This window comes from Sciurus vulgaris, assembly GCF_902686455.1.
Source record: "Sciurus vulgaris genome assembly, chromosome: 8".
Classification (NCBI taxonomy): domain Eukaryota; kingdom Metazoa; phylum Chordata; class Mammalia; order Rodentia; family Sciuridae; genus Sciurus; species Sciurus vulgaris.
Genome location: NC_136468.1, coordinates 31,443,641 through 31,466,578, shown reverse-complemented (window position 1 = coordinate 31,466,578; position 22,938 = coordinate 31,443,641). Strand labels below are relative to the sequence as shown.

Below are 22,938 nucleotides of genomic sequence, written 5' to 3'. Positions count from 1 at the left end.
CATAAAATATCTCCCCCTCAAGCCAAGTCAAGTGTTATCTCTTTCATAAGACCTTTCCTGAGTTGATTCAACACGAAGCTGCCTCTCCGTCCACAACTTCACTAGCGTCTTTATGATGGCTATCACATCCCAGCTTATGCCAGGCTTGTACTTTTGCCTCATCCTCTTCCTGGGCCCCAGGCTTCTATAGGTCAGAAGCCATATTTGATTCTCTATCTCTAGACAGGCCTTGTTCCATGAATACCCAATAAAAATCTATCAAATGCAACTGAAACAAAATCTCCATATTGCTTTGCAAAGTGATAGCCCATACCCTGCAATATAACAGAGCTTGGGTGAACCTTATTTCATAAGAAAAAAAGAAAGAGAGAGAAGAAGAAAGAAGGAAGGAAGGAAGGAATGGAGGAAGGGAGGGAGGGAAAGAAAGAGAGTGAGAGAAAGAAAGAACAAACGAACCTAGGGAGAAAGAGGAAAGTGAATATATTCTAAATCTAGTTCCAATGTAGTTATCAGAAGACTACATAGATAATATACTAAATTTTTTATTGATAAGCAAATACACACATATCAAGACTATGAAATAGAGACATTCACTGTTACTCACAGAACGCCACTTCTTAAAGATAATCTGAGATAGATGGCTCTAAGATGATCTCTCTGCTACTATCTGGAGAACTATAGGTATGTATAGATAAGTATAAACAGTTTTGTGAAGCTGGTTTAGATACCCAAGCAATATCACCTGCCTCCGTGTAATACAAAATCTCCCAACCCAGTGACATTTTTAACATTGTCATACTGCCTAAAATTCTATCAACCAACCACTGGATTCACACAGGTACAAATATCTTCTTAAATGTATATTTTCTATCCAGCAATTGTGAGGAAAACCAGGTAAAACATTAAAAGCCTCAAATTTTAGGCTCAAAAAGTTTTGATGACTTGATGCACCTTAACTTGGAAAACAAAACCCAAAGGAGTTAGTCCAACATTCGACATCTTTTGTCTCCTTTAGGCGTTTGCCAATTGAAAAGCAGTGTCTGAAATGCTAAGAGATTGAGCAGAAGACTGCAGAAAGACTGAAAAGCTGGGAAAAGATTTTGGATGACTTTTAATAATAGAGTAATGAAAACTGGAATTTGAGACCTGCCAAAGAGGAATTCTAATAAACACAAAATTTTCATTTAGAATACTAAAAGACTATATTCTAAAATAAGCCATAAATTGAAAATCATTTGTTCTCAAAGGACAGGAGTACAGCCTTGAACTACTTTTATCCCTAAATAAATTGAGGTACTTTTTCCTAAAATAGATTAGGAGAAACAAAGAAAATTTCTGAAGGAAAATCACACCACATCCAGAACCTCAAATCATCTTCACCAGTTTACATATGCAGTATCTATCATGCAATCCAAAAATAAAGAGGAATATTAAATGATAAGAACTGACTTTGAAAACCAAGGAAAAGAATACAATATAAACAGACCCAAAAAGTTAATTGGAATTATCAAAAATAAATTTGAACTGTGATTAGCATTTTCAAGAAACAAAAAGACAAGATAGATAATTTAGAGAATGGATAACTTTTTAAATGATCAAATAGAAATTTCCATTAGATTATGAAATTTTAAAAATTAAAGTTAATAATTCAGTCAGCAAGTGACACAGCCAAAGAGAAGATTAATGAATTGGTACATTGAACATCTATATGACTTTCAAAAGACAGAAAACTTGTCCACCTTTAGAAGTTAAGATAGTGGGTACGCTTAGGAAGAAGAGAGGGTATAGTGCTAGGGGAAGAACAGGGGTTTCTGGGATGCTAATAATGTTCTACTTTTGACTTATGTAGTGTTCCCAGGGGTTTCTTTGTGATGTTATCATGTTGTACTCTTATGTATCACTTATCAGTGATACTTCTGAATTTTATATGGATCTATTTCACATAATATTAAAAATTTGTATTTATATTTTGTCTATAATAAAAATTGTGTTTATTAATACACTCATTCTCATAATGAGTTACATGGACTAATTCTCAGTCACATTTTAGTGCAAATTCATGGAACTGATTTGTTTTTCTCCTAACATCCATTCAAGATGAACTGTACTGAGTGAATGACAATTTTTATTAAGGACAAACAAGAATAAAAATGTGTGCTCTAAAGTACAATAGAAATAAACTTACATTTAGAACTTTGAGATATAATTTGTGAATTTAAAAATGCTTGTAACAACTTCTTTGAGTGGAAGATGATGTTATAACAGTGAAATGAAAAGATAGGTCAAGAAATTATTAGCCAAATTCATCTACAAGACACATTGATACTTAATATTTTCCATAACCTAATCTAATAAGGTAAGAATTATGCTGAATTCCATAATTTTAGTCTTCAAAAATATGACTTATGGCCAAGATTCTCTAGTAACTCTTCCCGCTACACTAAAACTCTGCTAGAGCCAAGTTGATTCAATATACTTGTTCAGGACCAGAGAGTTTTGTTTTAGGTATAGACTAAGCTCTTGTAGACCACCATTCTTATAGATAACAAAAATGAGCTTTGGACAAAACACAAGCAACAAAAAAACTACACTGGGGGCTTCAGAGAATGAAGAGTAGCCAGCAGTTTGTGGAGAAGTATCAAAACATGGAGAAAGCACCAGAGCAATAATGGAGTTGGCCATTATATGGGCACTGCTTTGAGGACAAGCCACACAGAGTGATGGGTGAAAACATGTTGAAAGTGCGCCAACTTTCTGACTTAAAGTCACAATGACGGGGCCCACAGCAACCACAGCCTCCAGTGTAAAAGGATAAATACCAAAAAAGGTAGAATCAGTAAAAGGACTGTCCCAGCTTCCATGTAAATTTCTCTGAGTCTCTAAGGACCTTAAATTGAGGAAGCAAAGGCCAGACTACAGACCTGCCAGCGAAAGATAAAAGAGCTGAAGTTTTATTTGAACTGCTCCCTTCCACAGGGGAGATAGAATTGTTAGCCTCTAACCAAAATAATTGCTTTAAAAAATTAATAATCAACACTTTTCAGAGAATTATAACAATCCAGACTCTTCACAGCAAAATATTTATCTCATTCAGGACACAGCCCCAAATCACTCAATTTATGACAAGTAGAAAAACATGACCCATTCTCAAAGGAAGACACAATCCGCAAGGTTCAATCCCAAGTTCACGCTGAAGGTTGTAAGGTAAGATACAATGGAGCCCCCTTATCCATGGTTTTACTTTCCATGGTTTTAGCTACCCTTAGTCAATCACAGTTTGAAAATATTAGAAAATCCCTGAAATAAACAATTCATACGTTTTAAATTGAACACCATTCTGAGAAACATGAGGTAATTTCACACTGTCCTTCCTCATTCCACCAGGGAAGGAAATCATCCCATGTTCTTCTCTATCCACACCGTGTATGCTACCCACTTGAAGGTCACTCTGACTTGGTTATGGGATCATTTGAGGTGGTACTGCCGTGCTCATGTTGAAGTAATCCTTATGTAGTAGTCTGTTGCTATGACAGTACCCAGGCAATTTGCCTCACTTCATCTCATCTCATGGGCATGAAAACGGCCACATAGAGTGCAATAAGAAATTTCAAGAGAGAACACACTGATATAACTATTATAGTATATTTTTATAATTATTTTATTACATTACTGGTTGTTATTATTAATATCTTATTATGCTTGATTTAAAAATTAAACTATGTCAGAGTCAAATGTGGTGGTGTACACCTACAATCCCAGTAGCTCAGAAGGCTAAGGCAGAAGGATCAGAGTTCAAGACTAGACTGGAAAAATAGCAAGTGCCAATCTCAAAACAACAACAACAAAAACCCCCTTAACATGGGTACATATCTATAACTGAAAGCATAGAACATAACAGTGCTATCCAGGGTTTCAGGTATCCACTGAGGGTCTTAGAATATTCCTCCTGCAGATAAGAAGGACAAAAATAAAGATTATAAAGTAGCTTTTATAACTATGCTCTATAGAATAAACAAAAATACACTCAAGACAAATGAAAAGATAGAACTTCTTAACAAGGAAATTGAAAACTTCCAAAATATGGCAATTCTAGAACTGAAAATACAATATTTGATTTTTTTTTTAAATCACAGGGTGGGCTTATTAGCATAATAGAGAATACGAAACATTCTCTATTAATAAAAGGGTAACCAAGAGAATCTGTTACCAGCAAGTCAGTACTTTAAAAAATGCTAAATTAAGAAGTTCAGTTTGCAAGGAAATCAACTAAAAGGAAATGAATGGAAAGCATCAAAAAAGGCAAGCATCTGGGAAAATTTACTAATTTTTTCTGTACATATACTCTACAGTCACTTAAACATTTACAATTTCAGAATATTAGGACTGCAGAGACATTAAGGTGATATATTACCAGACTTCCTTTTGTTAAGGGAAATGTCTGAGGCGCAGAAAGGTAGTGAGTTCTCTGTTCAAGGCCAAAAAGCAAGTAGATAGTTCCCAGAGAACCTGGCATATGTACTCTCCTGCTACTTTAATCCCTCAACACCAACGCCAAGACACATCGCAGGTCCAGCACCCATCAAGAACTCTTCACAGTCTCAACTTCTCTAAGCTTCTGTTTCTTAATTGGTAAATGGGCTTAGCAATGGCACTTTCCTGACTGGGTTCTTATGAGCATTCAGAGTCAAAATGGAACCAGTTTTTTGAACACTGCCTGGCACAGAGAAGATGCAATGTTGCACCCAACCATGATAACACTGGCTGTCTGAATTTTCCAAAGGCTGCTGTATCTTCTTGCTGGCATTTTTCAAGAGAGAAAACAAAGGGTCAAAGTGGAATACTATTTAAAAGAAAATAGTACCACTTTATCTGTGCCCCACGAAGTTCGATATGCTGTTTAATATTTTTGAACTAAAAATGTTTTCTAAATTTTTCTGTGATTTCTTCTTAGCTCATGGGTTATTCAAAGATGGTGATGGTAGACTGGAAATTTGACTTGTTCTGGCTCCACTGACTATTGCCCCATCTTGGCCCGAGAACACCTGAGTGAGGGTGTGAGAAAAGCAAGAGTCACCATTCCCAACTCTGGAATCGTTGCCACAGGCAGACAGCAATTAGCAAGAAAAGTGAAGTGCAACGGTACAAGCACAAGATAAATGCCAAAGTGAGACTTTCTTTGGGAAAGAAAATGGAATTTAGAAAACACAGTATTTCAGAAGTCCATCACTGATCACAGAAGAAAGTGTAAGATCGCCACAAAAGCTGTCGCTTTACTAAGCAATACTGGCTAACACCAATATGATTTTCTGTATATCTTACTTTTCACATCTCTTAGTCATAGCATAGTAAGAATACCTCAATATGAATTGACCTGGACAGCAAGAATTTGAAAATAAAGCAAGGCTTGCTGGTACATGGTAGTAATTCCAGTTACTCTCAAAGATGAAGCAGGAGGATCACAAGTTCAAGACTGGTCTGGGCAACTTAGCAAGATCTTGTCTCAAAATAAAAAAATAAAAAGGACTGGAGATGTTTTTCAGTGGTAGAGTGCCTCTGGGTTTAATCCTCAATACTGAAAAAAATAATAATAACAAATCAAGGTTTATCTCATATCATGAACAACCTTAACAAACTGTAATAAGAGACTAAAGTAAATAAGCTTGAAAGCAGTGATATGCTTCTGTTCCTTTACATATTCTGTGAACCAAGTACATAGAATATGTAAAATAAAAATGCATCAGTAAGTACTTTGGGGACAGGCTGGCATTTCATTTTGCAACAGATTTCTTAGAGACAGAAGACCAGAACATTCATAAGATTGCTCCACAATTTTATTTAAAGCCAGCAATGTTGCTAGCCTACCAGTGTGCTTACCATTTCTTCAACATAAGGGTAAAGCATGTCTCCAAAGTATTCTGTAGCTTCAATTGGAAGTTGTGCTGGCAAATTGTCAATTGAACACATCAGAATCCCAGAACCTTCAACACTAGGAAAAGCAATATGCTCTATTCAGATGTACAAAAACATTATTTGTAAGCTCTAACTTTTTCTCCTCCACTATATTTGCTTCATTAGTATTTGTAATTCTGTACAAAATTATCTAAGAATATAAACAAAATTTTTTCGTTCTTTAGTAATCCATCTCCCCCTTAAATAGTATATATGTATTGAAGTGTTCAAATTTGCATGTAGTTTTTCCATCAAAAATTTTAATATGCTTGAGGGTCTCTCTCCAAATATGTATGCCTTCATAAAAAAAGTAAAACGGAGTACTTTGGGATTCATATATCAAGGTAAGGAAGTGATGTATTATTATTCATCTCTCACCATCTAACAGCTTTAACAAACTTACCTGTCATGAATAATATGCTGGTCAGCATCATACATGCAAAAAGGATGCTCTATTGTAGTACACTCGGTCATAAAATCTATAGATCCTCCTGTGTCCGCTGAAATGTCACATATTGCCACAAGTCTGAAATCAATATCAGTACTTAGACAAGAGGATGGAATTCTGAAGCTTCCAACAAGACTAACAATGAGTAGAAATGAAAGAAGCTGGGACAATGTTCAATGCGGATGCCAAATATTTTCCAGGCACATGGTCCCTTTTTCCTATAGTTCAGTCTTTAAGACACTGTGAGGTTCTGGGATACAGAGAATCATCCCAGTATACAGTTGAGTTTTTACAAGAAAAAAGAAAAAAAGGAGGAATGGAGGGAGGGAAGGGAAAAGGAGGGAATGAGAAACTAAATAAAAGTGAAAAATACCTTCCCTAGAGAAATCATTGACAGCAGACTGTTTAAAGTTAACCCAGTTAACTATCTCTAAATAACTTATACAGGTTCAAATACACTACTTTCATTTGCTTAGTACAGTGGGCCCTCTACATCATGGGTTCCACATCCATGTATTCAACCAAGACTCAAAGATATTTGGAAAAGAAATTACACCTCTGCTCAAAATATACAAATATCTTTCCTTGTCATTATTCCCCAAACAATTCAGCAAACAATAATATGCTATTTACACAGCATTTTCATTGTATTAGGGAGCATAAGTGATCTAGAGATAACAAGTGTATAGGAGATGTGTATAAGTTATGTCTAAGTGCACACTATTTTATATAAGGAATTTGAGTGTCTGCAGATAGAGGTATTCACAGAATTCTACAAACAACCCCCCCTAGATACAAATGACTGTACTATATAATTGTACATGTAATTACATGGAAATCTCTAAGATAATGAACAGAAGTTTTAGTCCAGCATTTGAAAGCCTTTAGAGGTTGGTCATAATTTTCCTATACAATCTCCAATTACCACATGCCTACATAAATGTATACTAGGGATAGACTGTCCCACTCACTTTGTGTACAATGAATCAAAATGCAGCCTGTAAAAATAAAAAAAATAAAATAAAGTAAAATGGTGATAGATATTCCCAATATTACCTGTAAAAAATAATTATACTTTATTATACTTTAGTGGTTCCATATTTACCCATCCTATCACTTCAAATTCTCCTTTTCCTCATTTCTCCCCTGTAAGACCTTGCTTTACAGTCCAGTGTGTTAGCCACAAGAAAGGTAATGCCAGGGACACTCTTCTATGTTTATAGGCCTGGAGGTCTGCTGCCCTTTTAAATGACTGTTAACAGGACTTCAAAGTTGTTTTTTATCTCTTTCTTTGTTTCAGATAAGGTCCTGCAGAGAAACTTCTAAGGAACTAGCCAAAACTGGCAAGTCATTCTGACCCATGATTTTTAGGTGACCTTAACTTTGTTCATTATATTATTAACTTCTCTGTCCAGAGGCATTCCCATCCCATCTATTGCACATGCAATGTAGGAAGATGACCTCAAACTGAGCATGTCTCACATACAATGATGATGCCAAGTCTTTCCTATATGAATATACATGAGTTTCCCAAAATGACCCTTGCTGTCTTTGCTCAGGGAATTAACCCCAGTGTTTTCCTTACTAACTGCAGTAAGAAACTTTTCTTCACTTTTTTTATCTTCTGGTTGTGTTTGTGGGCTTTGCACTCACCAAGAGGAGAACCCTGGTGTTCACTTACTAGTGCTCCCACTTTCTTTAAAAACCGGTGATATCGTCGCTCTTAACATACTCTGATCATGGGCCTAATGGCAGCTGCATGCCTGACAGCAGCAAATCCATCGTTTTACTCTTCTCTATTCTTTAGTTTAACAGTGTTAGGCAGACAAGTTGTTCCACAAACATTGATTGGTTGATTCATTCATTCCTTCAACGTTTAATAATTATTTGAATGCCTATTCTATATCAGGCAATGTGCCCAGTGCTTGTGGCCAAAAGAAACGATACCTATCTTTAAGAGAATTAAGTTCTCATAGGAAAAAGAAAACACAGGAAAATAAATGATCATGAATTTAGGAGGGAAAAAGAAAAGAAAAACATGAGAAAGAGATGGGAATGGGGAAGCAAGGGAAGACTTCCAAGAAGGTTCCCCTCAAGATCCTTATGAAATGGCAGGAGTCAGAAGAGAGTTTTAAGGAGGGAGGGTTAACTGTGCCAAATGACGCTAAGAGGGCAAGTCAGTCATAAACGACCAAGTTCTCTGATATGTAGGAACATTATAATTTTGACTGCTACCAAAAATTGCCATTAGTGTTGAAGTAAAATCCTTACCTGTGAGGTAATGCAGGGCACCCTTCAACAGCAGCAACTGAGGACTTGACTGGAGCCAAGAGACTTTGAGCATCGTGGCGGGTTAGTAGGCGAGGAGTGTTTTGTTCCCAGTAGATTCCATTAATTAAACAAGTTGTATAGGGTGCAATCTGTAAAGGAAATTCCCCGTTCGACAAAACAGGAAATAGCCTATTTCAATACGATGAGCTATCTATCAATAAAATCCCGGAGAAATGATTACTTCTAATGAATGTTTTTATTATCCAGGCCAATGACAACCTTTTGAAGCAAAGATAATAATACCCTCCCAGATTTCAAAATAGAATTACCCCTGTTATACAGGAAAATATGAACATAATAAATACACTAATAGTTTTGTTCATTGCATAGCAAAGAAAAGAACAGAAAATCAAGTAACCTAGAACAAATACCAGTGGGGATGTTCTAAATCATACCACCTCAACTTTGCTGGCCTCTGTTTTCCTTACCTGTTAGATGGGGATAATATACACCCCATTCCTCAAAAGAATGCTGTGAAGATCAAATCAGATAACATCTGTAACTCCATGGAGAAATGTACCGCATACATGGTAACTAGGTCATTACAAGTCTCAGGATACATCCAGTCACCATACCTCCATAACAGGGGATATGAGTGGGTAGAAATTTACTAGATTCCAAATTTTTCAGTTTAAAATTAGTCTCAAACATTTTGCATGAAACTCAAGCATCTCAAACTGAAGGTAAGAGTCCTCTGTAACATGCAGTCCATGCTATAGTAGCTAAATTTCATGCCAGAATCAAACATTATGTAGAGCATTTGTTTTCACAATACACATGTACACTTTTAGTGTGCTTAATTTTTAGTTTGTTAGTTTATTTTGAAGAGGATGACTTTGTGACTAACGACTAAAAGCTACAAAATAAAAAGTAAAATTGGGTTTCTTAAGCTGAGTGTGGTGGTGCATGCCTTTAATCCCAGCAACTTGGAAGGCTGAGGCAGGAAGATTGTAAGTCCAAGGCCTATCTCAGCAACCTAGAGAGGTTCTGTCTCAAAATAAAAAATAAAAAAGGGTTTGGGATGTGGCTTAGTGGTTAAGCACTTCTGGGTTCAATCCCCAGTGCCAAAAATAAATAGATAAATAAATAAAATGTGTTTCTTAGAAACACAGTGGGTCCCCATCAGAAGGATTTGATATGTAAGTAGCTCTCTTGTATAATGATGATGTAGCCCCACTATCTCCCTCTGGCCCTTTGTAAGCAATCGTGCATTTTAAGATGGCTGGCTCCTGTGGTTTGGATGTAGAATGCCCCAGGAGACCCATGTGTTAAAAGCTTTATTCCCCACCCATGGCACTAGTTGGAGGGGATAGAATATTTTAGAGATAGAGCCTATTTGGAGGTCTGTAGGTCCCTTGGAGTGTGCCCCTAATGGGGATATTTCAGCTGGGCACAGTGAGGTGCATGCCCTGTAATCCCAGCGGCTCAGAAAGCTGAGGCAGGAGGATCTCATTCAAAGTCAACTTCAGCAAAAGCAAGGCTCTAAGCAACTCAGTGAGACCCTGTCTCTAAATAAAATACAAAATAGAGCTGGGGATGTAGCTCAGTGGTAAAGCGCCCCTGAGTTCAATCCCCAGTACCCCAAGTAAAAAAGACTTTGGGAGAATATCATGCTAAGTGAAATAAGTCAAGCTCAAAAAACCAAAGGCCAAATGTTTTCTCTGATAAGTGGATGATGATACATAGTGGGGATGGGGGTGGGTGAAGAGGGGAGAAGAATTTAGGAACTTTAGATTACGTAGAGGGAAATGAGAGGGAGGAGGGGGCAAGGGTATGAAAGATGGTGGAATGAGACAGACATCATTACCCTGTGTACACGTGTGATTACATGAATGGTATGACTCTACATCGTGCACAACCATAGAAAAGAAAAGTTGTACCCCATTTGTGTACAATGAATCCAAATGCAATCTGTAAAATTAAAAAACAAATTGAAAAGAAAAGAAAAAAAGACTTTGGTGTCTTCTGCCTTCTCTCTCTCTCTACTCCAAGTCAAGATGGCGGTGCTCACTCTGTCATGTGTTTCCACCATTGTCAACTGTCATTGGTCCTCACCTGAAGCCAAAGCAATGGGGTTGCCCCATCTTGCGCTTAAACCACTAAAACTGTGAGCTAAATAAATATTTCCTCTTTTAAAATAAGTTGATTCCAGTATTTTGTAGTAGTAATGCAAAGCTAACTAACATTTTAAAAATGGGTACTGAGAGTGGCAATTTTTACTATAACTACACCTAGATATGTTTAAGAAGCTCTGGAACTGATTGGCAGAGGTTGAAAGAGTTTGGAGGAGCAGGCTAGAAAAAGTCGAGAGTGCTTTAAGTGGAGCATTATGCGATTATGAAGGCTTCCTCTGAGATTTCAAAGGAAAGCCTGGGAAACCAGACAAAAGTTTTATGCAGGGCTGAAGTCCCTCTGGGGACCCCCAATAGTATGATGCCTATTGGGGATGTGGGAGTAGAGCCAGAGAAGGGACCCCAGAAAGGTAGAGCAACCCAAAATGTGCAACAGCTGCTAAGGAGAACTATAGGCAGCATGCCACATAAGCCATGGAGAGCTGAAGGCATCAGTGTGCAGTTCATGAGCACAGCCATGTGGACCAAGAAAGCCAGCTGGGTAGAGCTGCCCAAGGCCCTAGGGGCCCAACTCAGGCCCCAGTGTGCCTGCCTCGCTGGAGTTTGGAACTTTAGGATTTAATGTCTGTCTGCTGGATTTCAGTCTTACTTCAGGTCAATTATCCCTTTTTGCTTGCCTGTTCCCTGCTTTTGGAATAGAATGTGTACCCTGGGCCTGTTCTTTCATTTTGTCTTGGAAGTATTTAGCTGGAGGAGTTTGCCATGAGTTCCAAATGCAACTGGGACTTTGCATTAATGCTGGGCAAGTTAAGCCTTTGGAACCACTGGGGATGAAATGCTGAACATGAGGACATGAGTTTGGTAGGCCAGAAATGGAATGCTATGGTTTAAGCATGGTTCATTCCTCTGAACTCATGCAGAAGTCTAACCCCTCCATTTTACATTAATGCTTTTCAGAGAGTGGAAACTGAATCTAACCATGGTATTTATAGTAGGAGCCTTTAGCAATTGAGTAGATTAGATTAGGCAACATAGTGGAGCTCCCAAGATTAAATCCTGGTGGCTTTATAGGAAAGGAAAGAAGCTGCATGGACAGAGGGACACTTGCTCTCCCACCACAACGTGATGCAGCTGAGGGGGACCACTGCCAGAGTCCAAGCCAAGCTGTTTGGTCTGCCAAACTACTGTGCTTAATAAACTGCTATTCTTTATAAAGTTAGTCTGTACTTGGTGTTTTTTAAAATAGCAATGGAAAGCTAATGCACAAGCTGAGTTTATGATCGCAATTTTTGGCCACAGAAGAGATAAACCAATGTCTAAACCTAATAGACATTGTACTTTGCCAAAAGGACTAACTAATCCAGGATTAGACAGAATCAGCAATCCATAGAAAATGGTTAAAAGTTTTGGGGCACATGCAGACCTGATGTAGAAACAGACATCAAACCAAAGAGCATACCCACAGAAATCCCAAAACCACTAAGTAAGGGCCACTCTGAATACCAGTAAAAGCCAGCAATTCCTAAGACCAACTCATGATACATGGAGGACTCACAGCAAGAGATATGAAGAAGTGAAAACCAATGTTCACATTCATAATTTCTCTCCTGAAGAGAACCTAACTACAGTGCATCATAAGCAACAACTCCCAAGCTGAATGTGATACTCACATCAGTATTAAAACGACTTATGTACCGCTCAGGATGTTTGTCATACTCTACAGGGTCATACACACCATCTGTTTTCCTGACAAGATGATGATGTCGACTTAACACCGTCCCATACACTTTTCTGAGGTCTTGCAGAGGAAAAAGAAATTAGCAAACTGGGTGACACATGGTAACGACTCATGGTGATAAAACATTATAACGCAAATACTGTAAAAAGGTAAAGACAATCTTCCCCTTCCCCTTACCTCCAGTTTGGGAAACTTCTTTTAATTCATGGGGCTCCACATATTCACAGGGCAGTTCATTAAAGATTTCTTGAGCTCCCTGTAAATAAGGCATGAGCAAATATCTAAAATATAAAGAGCCAACACAGTTTCCTGCAAAAATTCCAATTGTTTTCCCCACAATTTTATAGCTGAACTTGCCTGGCCCTGCTACCAGAGCTGCAGCATAAAAGTACAGATGAACTTCTTGCACACAGCCTGCAAACCGACTTTTATTACAGTTTTGAAAGCATGCATTAGAAGGGGCTTTAGACTTCTTTTTTTTACTAAAGTTACTCAGAAAAGAAACAATAGTGTGTAGAAATGTAGGTACAATACAATATTTCTATTTCTAATTTTTTATCCATTGCAGAAATTATGGCAAATGGGAAAAGTATTTCCTACAGAAGAAAAAATCTGATGGCTACCTCATAATATATTCACAGAGATGTCCTTTTTGTAAAATATTTTCACTGAAGGTCTATTTTTCTATTTTAAGTTTCTTTGGGAAATTACAAATATATTCTAAAAACCACCTCAAGAGGAAGTATTAATTCCAGTCTTGAATTACTCTTCCTAATAGCTTACTGGCAAAAAATGTCAAGTAGTCTTGAAAAATGTTATGTCCTAGAGTTACCCCCAAACTCTTAGACATTTCAGTGATGAAGGAAAAATAAATCTCCCTAAGAACAGTGTTACACACTTAACAATTAGTATTTCAGGGAAGAAAGGGAGGGAAAATGGAGGAGAGATAGAGAGGAGAGAAAGAAAGAGTATTCCAAACCTCTGATAGCTCAGAATCAACTAAAAGCAAAGAAATGTTTGGATCATTATTGTTCCTTGCTATAAGAAAAATATGTAGATAATTAGAAGAACTGAAAATAGAATGTCCATTCATTCTAATTGAAATATCCACAAAATGCCCAACTTCAGAGTTTCTGATCATTTTACAGAAGGAAGACGGGTGAAATTTACCTTGGATACATTACCAGTCCCTGTAAACACAAATGTTAAGGGACCTATTGACTTTGGCATTAAACCCAGTGATATTTCATAGCCAGCATCACGGACAGCTTGCACGGCCTGGCTGCTATTCCTGTAGTTATGAGCCATGCCAAGATGCTGAAAGCAAGCACATGCGATCAAGTTAGTCTAGTAGCTGACATATTTTCCTATTCTTAAAATGTTATGTATGTTTAAAAAAAATAAACAAAAGAAATATCTCTCACCATAAAAGGTGTGTGGTGTCCCAAAGCAAGAAGCCTTAAACCCATTCCATGTAAAATGTTGATCATCCCTATTGTAGAATCAGACCAACAGAAAGACCATTAATTGAGTGACATTGAATATCAATGTACAAAATAAATTCTACTCACAGGCATTAAACAAGAGAAAGGATAAATTTTTCTTTTTGCCCATTTGTCCACATGCTCAGTGCCTAGGGATGCATAGACATAGTAGCTCAGATTTGGAAGGGGCCTCAGTAGATCTTATCTATCTCCTCTGCTTTCTGTCAGCCAATGCCCTAACCCAGCTGAATCTCATTTATCCCTCTACTGTTGATCCTGATAAAGTGGGGTGTCCTCTTCTCACCTAGGGATAATCTCTCCACCTTGACTAATGATCCCATCCCTTCCCTTCTCCACAGGGAATTTACTCTTGAACCACTCCCTTATCTTGAACCACTACCTATTCCTTTCTACTGGTTCATCCTTTAAAAAAAAAAATTATTCTTTTTAGTTATACATAACACCAGGATACACCCTGACATAGTCACGAAAGCATGGAACCCCACCCACTCCAATTCAGTCCCCAGTGCTCCCCAACCCTCACTCCCCTCCCTCCACTCTACCAATCCCTCTTCAATCCATTTACAGTTTACTTTTTGTTGTTGTTGTTGTTGTTGTTATTGTTTGTTGTTGTCAAATTCATGTCCCATGGATACACTCAATGCCAGGACTTACCATGCTACATCCATGCATACACATACGAAAGTTCAATCAGTTTCAATCCACTGTTCTTCCCTTTTCCTGTCCCTTCTTTCTCCTCCTTATCCCCTTTGTCCAGTCTACTAATCCTTCCTCTATTTGGATGAATTCCCTCTCCACTTGTTCATTCTTAATAACATGTAAACATGCTTCCATTTCTCCCATATCAAAATCAAATTCACCAGCAGTTAGTTATCTAAATTGCTAAGTTGGTAGGCACCTTTCTGATCTCCACTTCCTTGCCAGAAGTGTTTGGTACTGCAGACATCTTCAGTGAAACACTCTCTCTCCTCAGCATCCCTGACTTGAGATGTTTCAACCTGCCATTTTGTGAGCTCTTCTTCCTATGCTCATCTTTTTATGTTAGTCACCCTCAGGATTCCATCCTGGGCTCCTCACTAGCTAGCTATGTTTTCTCCATAAGTCATCTCATCCAGTCCTAAATTTCAAGTACTGTGTGGATGACCCCAAGTCTGTACCTCCAACATGAATTTTTCTTTTCAGTTTCTCGCCTAGCCAATCATCTTTTGTATGTGTCTATTTGGAGGTCTTGGTCCCAGACAACTATTACTATTTCTGCCTGTATGCACTAGGTTTTTCTACTGTTTCATATCAATGAAATAAGCATACACGCTTGTTGGGTGTCTGCTTTCATTTGGTATAATGGTTTTGAGAACTATAACAGTATTTTGTTCCTCTTTAAGGCTGAAGTCTTCTATTTTATAGTCACACTGCAGTTATTAATCCATTCTCTCTTGACGGACATTTGATTTCCAGGCTATGATGAATGGAACACATACAAAAAAAATTGCTTGTATAAAATATTGCATTTCTCTTCAAAAACACCTATGAGTAGAATTTATTTTATATACTGATATTCAAGTTTCTTAGTTTATTTTTTTTTCTTTTGGAGGTTTTGGTAATTTTGTTGTTGTTGCTGTTGCAATTTTGGGAATCAAAGCCAAGGCCAGGTCCTTGCACAGGCAGATAGCCCCCATAATTTGTATCTTTCAAGGACCTGTCTAATTCATCATGTTTGGGGAAAGTAATCAACAAAGGTCTCACCATAACTCCTTCTGTACTATGAAATTTATTTTTTTGTTACTTTAATAGAACTTATTTGTGCACTGGGTAAGGAAAGATATGAAGGGTTAAAGAGGAAATAATAAATTGTTTTTCTTTTGGGTAACAGAGGTTGAACCCAGGGGTGCTTAACCATTGAGTTACATCCCCAGAACTATTTATTTAATTATTTATTCATTTTTAAGAAAGGGTCTAGCTAGGTTGCTTAGACCTCACTAAGTTGCTGAGGCTGGCTTTGAATTTGCAATCGTCCTACCTCAGCCTGCCAAGCCACTGAATTGGTTTTAAATGAAAACAATGTTATAGTTTCAAATTTTTGCTTTTTTTTTTTTTTTTTTTTTTTTTTTTTTACTATTTCAGAAGCAGGTAGATAGGGTATACTAATAGGAAAAATTATGAATTTTCTGAAATTATTACTTTCTAAAAGTATAGTCTTCAAAAGTTTTTCAGCATATTTGAGGGAGAATCATTTGAGTGAATAGTAGACAATGTTATCTATAAAAGTATACTAGGACTCCAGGCCCTTTTACATTTTACATGACTAAATAAGATTGCCAAATTTTTTTGAGAAATGCCATTTAAAAAGAGTTTGACCTCAAGAAACAAAGCAAACCTGTACAGATGAAACAGAAAACCACAATGAGTCTTCTATTTTCATATAACAAGGTCAAACAAATCTCCGGGTCATGACCTTCCTCAACAGATCTTTCAGTATTCTGTTATGATGGAGTCATGACTTTGTAGTGTTTCTCAACTAAACCTAGTTCAAAGTACTCGCTGGGACAAAAGTCAAGCAGAGGTTTTTCCAAGACTCCAGCTCTTAGCCCTTCTAGAAAGCTCCTCTGTTGGTTCCTGCCCCTGTACCTTTATTCCCTTTCACTTTTCCCCTAATTTTCTACTTTCCAATGTCCCATCACCAAACTGATCTCTCCTTCTACCCTTTCAAACAGGTCTAAAATGCCCCAGTCTGTTCATAGGTGTTATCGTCTCCCTACTTTCTTTTTCAACATGTATAATAAAATATTTTAATGATTTATCTTCTTCCTCTAATCCTCCAACATTCACCAGCCTTCAGCACCCTCCCATTTTAATTTTATCAGTGGAAATAAACACTCACATTCCCTTTCCACAGAAAAAGGAAAACACAGTTCCTCCTCAGGCAATTTAGAAAGTGGCATAAAAGCCTGGCATACCTACCTGCCACGCCTGCCCACTGACCAAATGCTACTATTCGTATCCCTCTATGATCCACCATTTTCTCATAATCGATAAGTCGGATTTCCTGAAGAAAGGGCAAAAAATTTTTTCAACCAGACCTATTAAGCTCAATTGCAGTAAGTAAAGAACATATATAAAAAGTGTTTTCCATTTTTTCTTCTTTCAAAATATGTCTTGACTTGCTAAATTTCCATCAAGTACACCATGAAATCTTCAGAAAATGTCAGATCAAGAAGCTAATTGTAGTTCTACAATTAGAGATGAAAGAATGGTCCTAGAGGTTGCTAATGGCCCTTGATAATGGACAATGAGATAACCAAAACAGGATTTCCTTTCACATTTTGATAAACATATACCCTAAGAAGCCTGGCACCATCTATAAATATATCTACAGCCACACTCATCCTCTCAATCTTCCTTCTGGTCCCAGGAAAAACAAATCCCTCCAGAGAGTCATTACTGTGAGGAAATCTCAAGTTTCTTCCAGGTCTTCCAAGACCACTCTTCTTAAACTATCATTATCTCTTTCCAGCATCATCCCTCTTTATTAGAATGACTACTCCTCAGTTATTCTAAATACTCCCAGGTTTTCTCTCCCTGAAAAGTAACAGCAGTGGCCCCTCCCAAGTTCATACACAACTCTCTCTCTCTCTCTCTCTCTTTCTTCTTTAGCCTCCCCCTCCTTCTCTTTTTCTCTTTCTACCCCTTTACAGGTAAGCTTCCTTTAAGAAGTTGTGCCTTGTCTCAAAATAAAAGGTTTTCTGGGGGGTACATGGTGGGGATGGAGTTCAGTGCCTACCATGGGTTTAATTCCCAGCACCACAAAAATTTATTAATTATTAACTAAGTAGTACATGCTGCCTATATTTCTTTTCTCACATTTGCTAAAAAACTACTGTCCTTTTCTTGGGATCTTCTACCTAATTAATTTATGTTTAAAAGCTATTGATATATTATATTCATAGAATGTTCTGAAAAATTATTTTATTTTCTCAAACATCAGATGATTCAAGATCTGGGGTTATAGCTCAGAGGTCAAACACAGAGCACACTTATTTAGGATGCATAGGCCCTGGGTTCCACCCCTAGCACTGAAAAAAAGACATATAATTTTAATCATGTCTCTGAATTTAAGAACACTTAACATGCATCCAATTCTAACTAATTGGTTACAAAGGACTGCCAAAAAGTAGCCCTGCTGGATCTGTTTTTATTAATTTTCTTGTAATGAACAAAAGTCATATAACAAAAAATTCTCTAAAGTATTTTCTAAAGGTTGATTAGTTTGAGATGGAATAATCATCTTCTAATAGGATTCCCATTAATTACTTTTGAATTTGTTCTTCAGAAACACTGCAAATTACTACCCAGTTCTAGTGTATTTGAAATTAATAGGAAATAATTCTATTCTCCTGTTTGAAATGCACTTTCCCTATTACTTTTCCTGGCTGTGAGCACTCTCATCCTCTCCCATCATCAGGTGCTAGTCTATTTCTAATGCTCTAACATCCTTCCTCAGGACAGGGATGTCAGAGGACTTCTTTATCTCCACTCATTCATTGCACTCTTTCAATCCCATGATTATAGATAGTTTCTGACAACTTCCAAATCTGTCAGCAGAAGCTGCCCACCTGAGCTCCAAACTGGTGTCCTTAGTCCATTTACCTTCTCCCCTTAAATGTCTAAAGGCATTAAACTTGACAGGTCCTGACCTCAACTCTTGACCTCTCCATCCATGCCTGCTCTTCTTGCAGTAACACCTCCTCTCTCTATGGAACCCCTTCATGTAGCACAGGTCAAAACCTTAGTCATCCTGACTCCTCTCTTTTTCTCCTATTCCACCTTCATCTCACCAGTAAATTTTGTGAGTCAGCTCTGAAACACAGGATTGTCCAGGTGTCAGGATTCTCCATGTGTCAGAATTCCACTTCCACCTACCAAGTGTAAGCTACCACCATTTGCAGCCTAGTCTAGACTATCATTGACTAACAGGCATCTAATCAATTTCGCTCTCCTCCCACTTCCAACAATTATCACAGAGTAGGCAGAAAAAGCATTTTAGTACATGACCCACTCTGTCCACTCAAAAAAAACCCTCAGCCTTAGCATTACTCTTACTACTTGGAAGACTCATCCCAGAAGTCTTAGTCCTTTGCTGCTTTCGAATGCCACCTTCACGAGGCCCTTTGTGACCACCCTGTGTAACCCAGTAGTGTCACCTCCCCCAGGACCCACATTCCTATTCTTCTTCAGCATTGTTTCTCTGTACACATGTTGCCAAGTGACACATAAGATGTCTTTTTCATTTGTCCTCTGTCTCCTCTCACTAGAACATAAGTATGTAAAGGTGAAGATAATTTACTATTTTGCTTTTTCACTGCAATGAACAGTACCAGACACATTGTAGGCACCCAGGAGACATTTTTTCAATGATCTTTATGTATTTTAAGAAGCTGCTAGTTCTGACAGAGCACATGATTATTCTTTTCAGCTCTAAAATTCTATGTGGTAGTGTCTGTCCAGTTGGTTTCAAACATTGGTAACTGTTTTGAGGAAAAAGTTTTCTTCAGTTTTTCTACTTCAGAATATAAAAGGAATGAAGTGTGCTTGGTCACTCCTGTTACAAACTCCAAACCTGTACAGCAGATAAGCCCTGAAGAGCAGCAGGACTATTCAGGCATGATGTCCTATGTCACCTCTCCCCTTGAGGACAGTAACATGACAGATTTGCTAGATGCTGAAGAAAACCAAAGCCTCACTTTGAATTTAAAGTAAAATATTATTTTCCTACATTAACACTTATGCATATTGGTCTCTAATTACCTGCTTTAGAACCTCATCCAACAAGTTCATATTGGCCTCTTGAGCTTTTATTGTGTGGGAAAAAAATGCATAAGTTTTCTTGGACATTAGTTTATCCTCTGGAGGTCTTTTAACTCCCAAAATTAGACAAGCTTCGGAAATGTCCTCCTGAAGAATGCCACCAGCTTTGACGTATTCCTGGAAATGCAAAGGTTAAAGGTTAAAGGTTATCGCTCTGACTTGTGATATTCGTATTTTCTCTAATAAAAAGTAGAGCAAATAAGACACAAACTTTTGAATCAATAAAAATTTGTATGGATTAGGACTAATAATAGGACAGTGACTTTTAATACTTGAATTTCCAGCTAAAGATAAATCTATTATGTTTGAATTTTATAGCAAAAAGACCAATTGGGGAATTCAGCAAATACTCATATTTAGGAACAGCTTAGCCAGGTGTGGTGACAATGACTTGGAAAGCTGAGGCAGGAGAATCACAAGTTCAAAGCTAGCCTCAGCAACTTAGCCAGACCCTGTCTCAAAATAAAAATAAATAAGGACTAAGATGTGTCTCAGTGTTTAAGCACCCCTGGGTTCAACTCCTGGTACCAAAAAAAAAAAAAAAAAAGAGAGAGAGAAAGAAAGAAAAGGAAAAAAAAAGGCAGTTTATAGCTTGTAGCTTGATTACAACCTCTACCTCTAGCACATGTGGATATATTCTGTATCCACAATACACTGAAACATTAAATGTCAAATGGTGATTTGTTACTTATTTGCATTTTTTAAAAAAACAAGTATAACTTTGACATTTATTTTTCACTCCTCTGGTTCTAGTATTTATTACTGTTCTAATCTGAACAGTGGACTGTGCTAGACATAAGATGGTAAAACACAAAGATAAACAAGATCCGTCCTGTAAAGGAACTTACAAAATATTGTTAAAAGGTGCACAGGAAAGGAGGCCAAATTCAAAATAATATTATGATCAGCAGAATATAAGTGATATATTAGTTTAATGGATACTGATATAATTCCCCTACTGAAAATTAAAGTTAATTTAAAAGACTGGACTGGATTTGGAGAGATGGAGATGGGAAATACAAGGTAGTAATATCAATAAGAAGCATTAAAGAAAATGTTCAAATGTGGAGGTAGGAATGTAAAGAGATCCTTAGGGCATATCAATGAATCACTTTAAAAATAGATTGAATATCATGGCTAATATGAGCTCTATTGCATAATAAAGAATAATAATAATTGATATTCATTAATGTTCTATGGGTTTTGCTAATCTTTTTTAGGAATCATCTCATTTAAATTCTCATAAAATTCCCATGAGGTAGGTATGACTATTATCCCTATTTTACCAATGGAAAGTCTGAAATTTACACATTTATCTGAGATAGCATATTTAGTACATGGAAGTAATAGACAGTTGCCTAAGAATTTTAAATAAAGGAGTGGCTTGACCCAGGGGTAATTGAAAAAGCATCTGTGGTGGCACTTAAATAAAATGAAGATAAATCTCTTTGAGAATCTACTTCAAAAGAAAGTATATATGAATAGGAGAGTCAAAAATGAATAAATCATTTCTATCTGTTGTCTGGAAACAGTCCATTGCCCATTTATACTAGACTGATTAAATAAACCATGATAAACCCATGCAATGCCATATTTATCACACAGCATTTAAATAAAATGAAATAAATCTTTATGAACTGACATGGACTCTTGTCCAAGATAAATTGTTGTTGACTAAATAAAGAGGTGCAAAGGAGTATATAAAATGATTCATTTACATAGTAAATATATGTACACACAAGGTGCAAATAATATGTGCAGGGTTTTTTTATAAAAACAAAGGAGAAATATGAACATGGACACATATAAATAGATGTACACAGGTGCTTATTTTGACAAAAAGAAACAAGGAAATGACAGATCAGAAATTAAAGAAGCCTCTGAGGCAAGTAGGAATGATATGGGGGATTAGGATGAAGTCAAGACTGAACCTCTGAAACATGTACATGTTAAACCAATTTGAAAAATAAAATTAGACCAAATAAAGCAAACACTTAAATTAAATAAAAATAAAACATATAAATCTATGTGGCATTAGCTTGTCAATGTAACCACAAAGATAAACTCTAATTTAAAGTTCCTAGTAACTGTATGCTCAATATACTGTGTGAGACATATTTTAAAGGCAGAAAGAAGGCTTCAAAGAAATATTGAACCTCATTTAATGGACTTATTATTAACTATAATAACAGTATTGTGATTTTGAGCCTATTATGTATAATATAGGAAAAATTTAAAATATGCATTAATGTCATAAGGGATTAAGATTTTCACTTTTGGGGAAAACAAATTTAAAGATTAGAAAGCCCTAAAATGTTAAATTTTGATTATAAATAATGTTAACTCATGATTAAATTATTTAATCAAGTTTATTGTAATTAATCAATTATTTAATCACATTATTTAAGCAAGTATGCACTTCTACTTGCTTCTAACCTTAAAAGGGCCTGAAATCAACAATATCTCAGTTACAATAAATACATTCAAGCCAGAAATGTTGGTACAAAACTCTTTCAGTTACTAGGGAGCCTGAGACAAGAGGATCACAAGTTTCAAGCCAGCCTGGGCATCTAAGCAAGCCCCTGCCTCAAAATAAAATAAAAAGGCTCAGGGATACAGCTCATTGGTAGAGCACTTGCCTAGCTTGTGCAAGTCTCTGGGTTCAATTCAGAGTTACACACATAACACACAGACAAAAAAAAAAAGAGAAAGAGAGAGAGAGAGGAGGGAGAGAGAGAGAAAGAACTCATGTTCAAAGAACATAGAAGCCCCCTTAAGCCCCTTAAAGGAACCCTTGCTGATCAAATTTGGGATAATTTGAGCAAAAATAATAATAATAATAATAATAATAATAATAATAATAATAATAATAATGGTTAATGGATTGAGTGAAAAGCATCCATGATTTCATAAAGATACTCAAAAGAGCAAAATAGAAAGAAGAAACAAAGAAAAATCTCTTTTCTAAACAAGAATGTCAGCAAATACACTAAGAGTGACAAGATAAGAAAAGCAGCACTTTACAAACCTCCA

The 22,938-nt window shown here is 36.8% G+C and overlaps 1 protein-coding gene across 6 annotated transcripts in view; it reads right to left on the bottom strand.

Moving 5' to 3' along the window:
- The window catches only part of AASS (aminoadipate-semialdehyde synthase), a 60,158-nt gene that overhangs the window by 26,894 nt on the left and 10,326 nt on the right, over positions 1 to 22,938 (bottom strand). For all 6 annotated transcript variants that reach the window (XM_079149842.1, XM_079149843.1, XM_079149841.1 and 3 more), the window contains 9 exons: positions 19,846 to 20,022; positions 17,002 to 17,086; positions 13,963 to 14,030; positions 13,709 to 13,855; positions 12,716 to 12,794; positions 12,471 to 12,598; positions 8,669 to 8,817; positions 6,353 to 6,475; positions 5,875 to 5,986 (listed from right to left, as the gene is read on the bottom strand). In XM_079149842.1, coding sequence (XP_079005968.1) covers positions 5,875 to 5,986; positions 6,353 to 6,475; positions 8,669 to 8,817; positions 12,471 to 12,598; positions 12,716 to 12,794; positions 13,709 to 13,855; positions 13,963 to 14,030; positions 17,002 to 17,086; positions 19,846 to 20,022 — 1,068 coding nt within the window. The remainder of the gene's footprint in view (positions 1 to 5,874; positions 5,987 to 6,352; positions 6,476 to 8,668; positions 8,818 to 12,470; positions 12,599 to 12,715; positions 12,795 to 13,708; positions 13,856 to 13,962; positions 14,031 to 17,001; positions 17,087 to 19,845; positions 20,023 to 22,938) is intronic.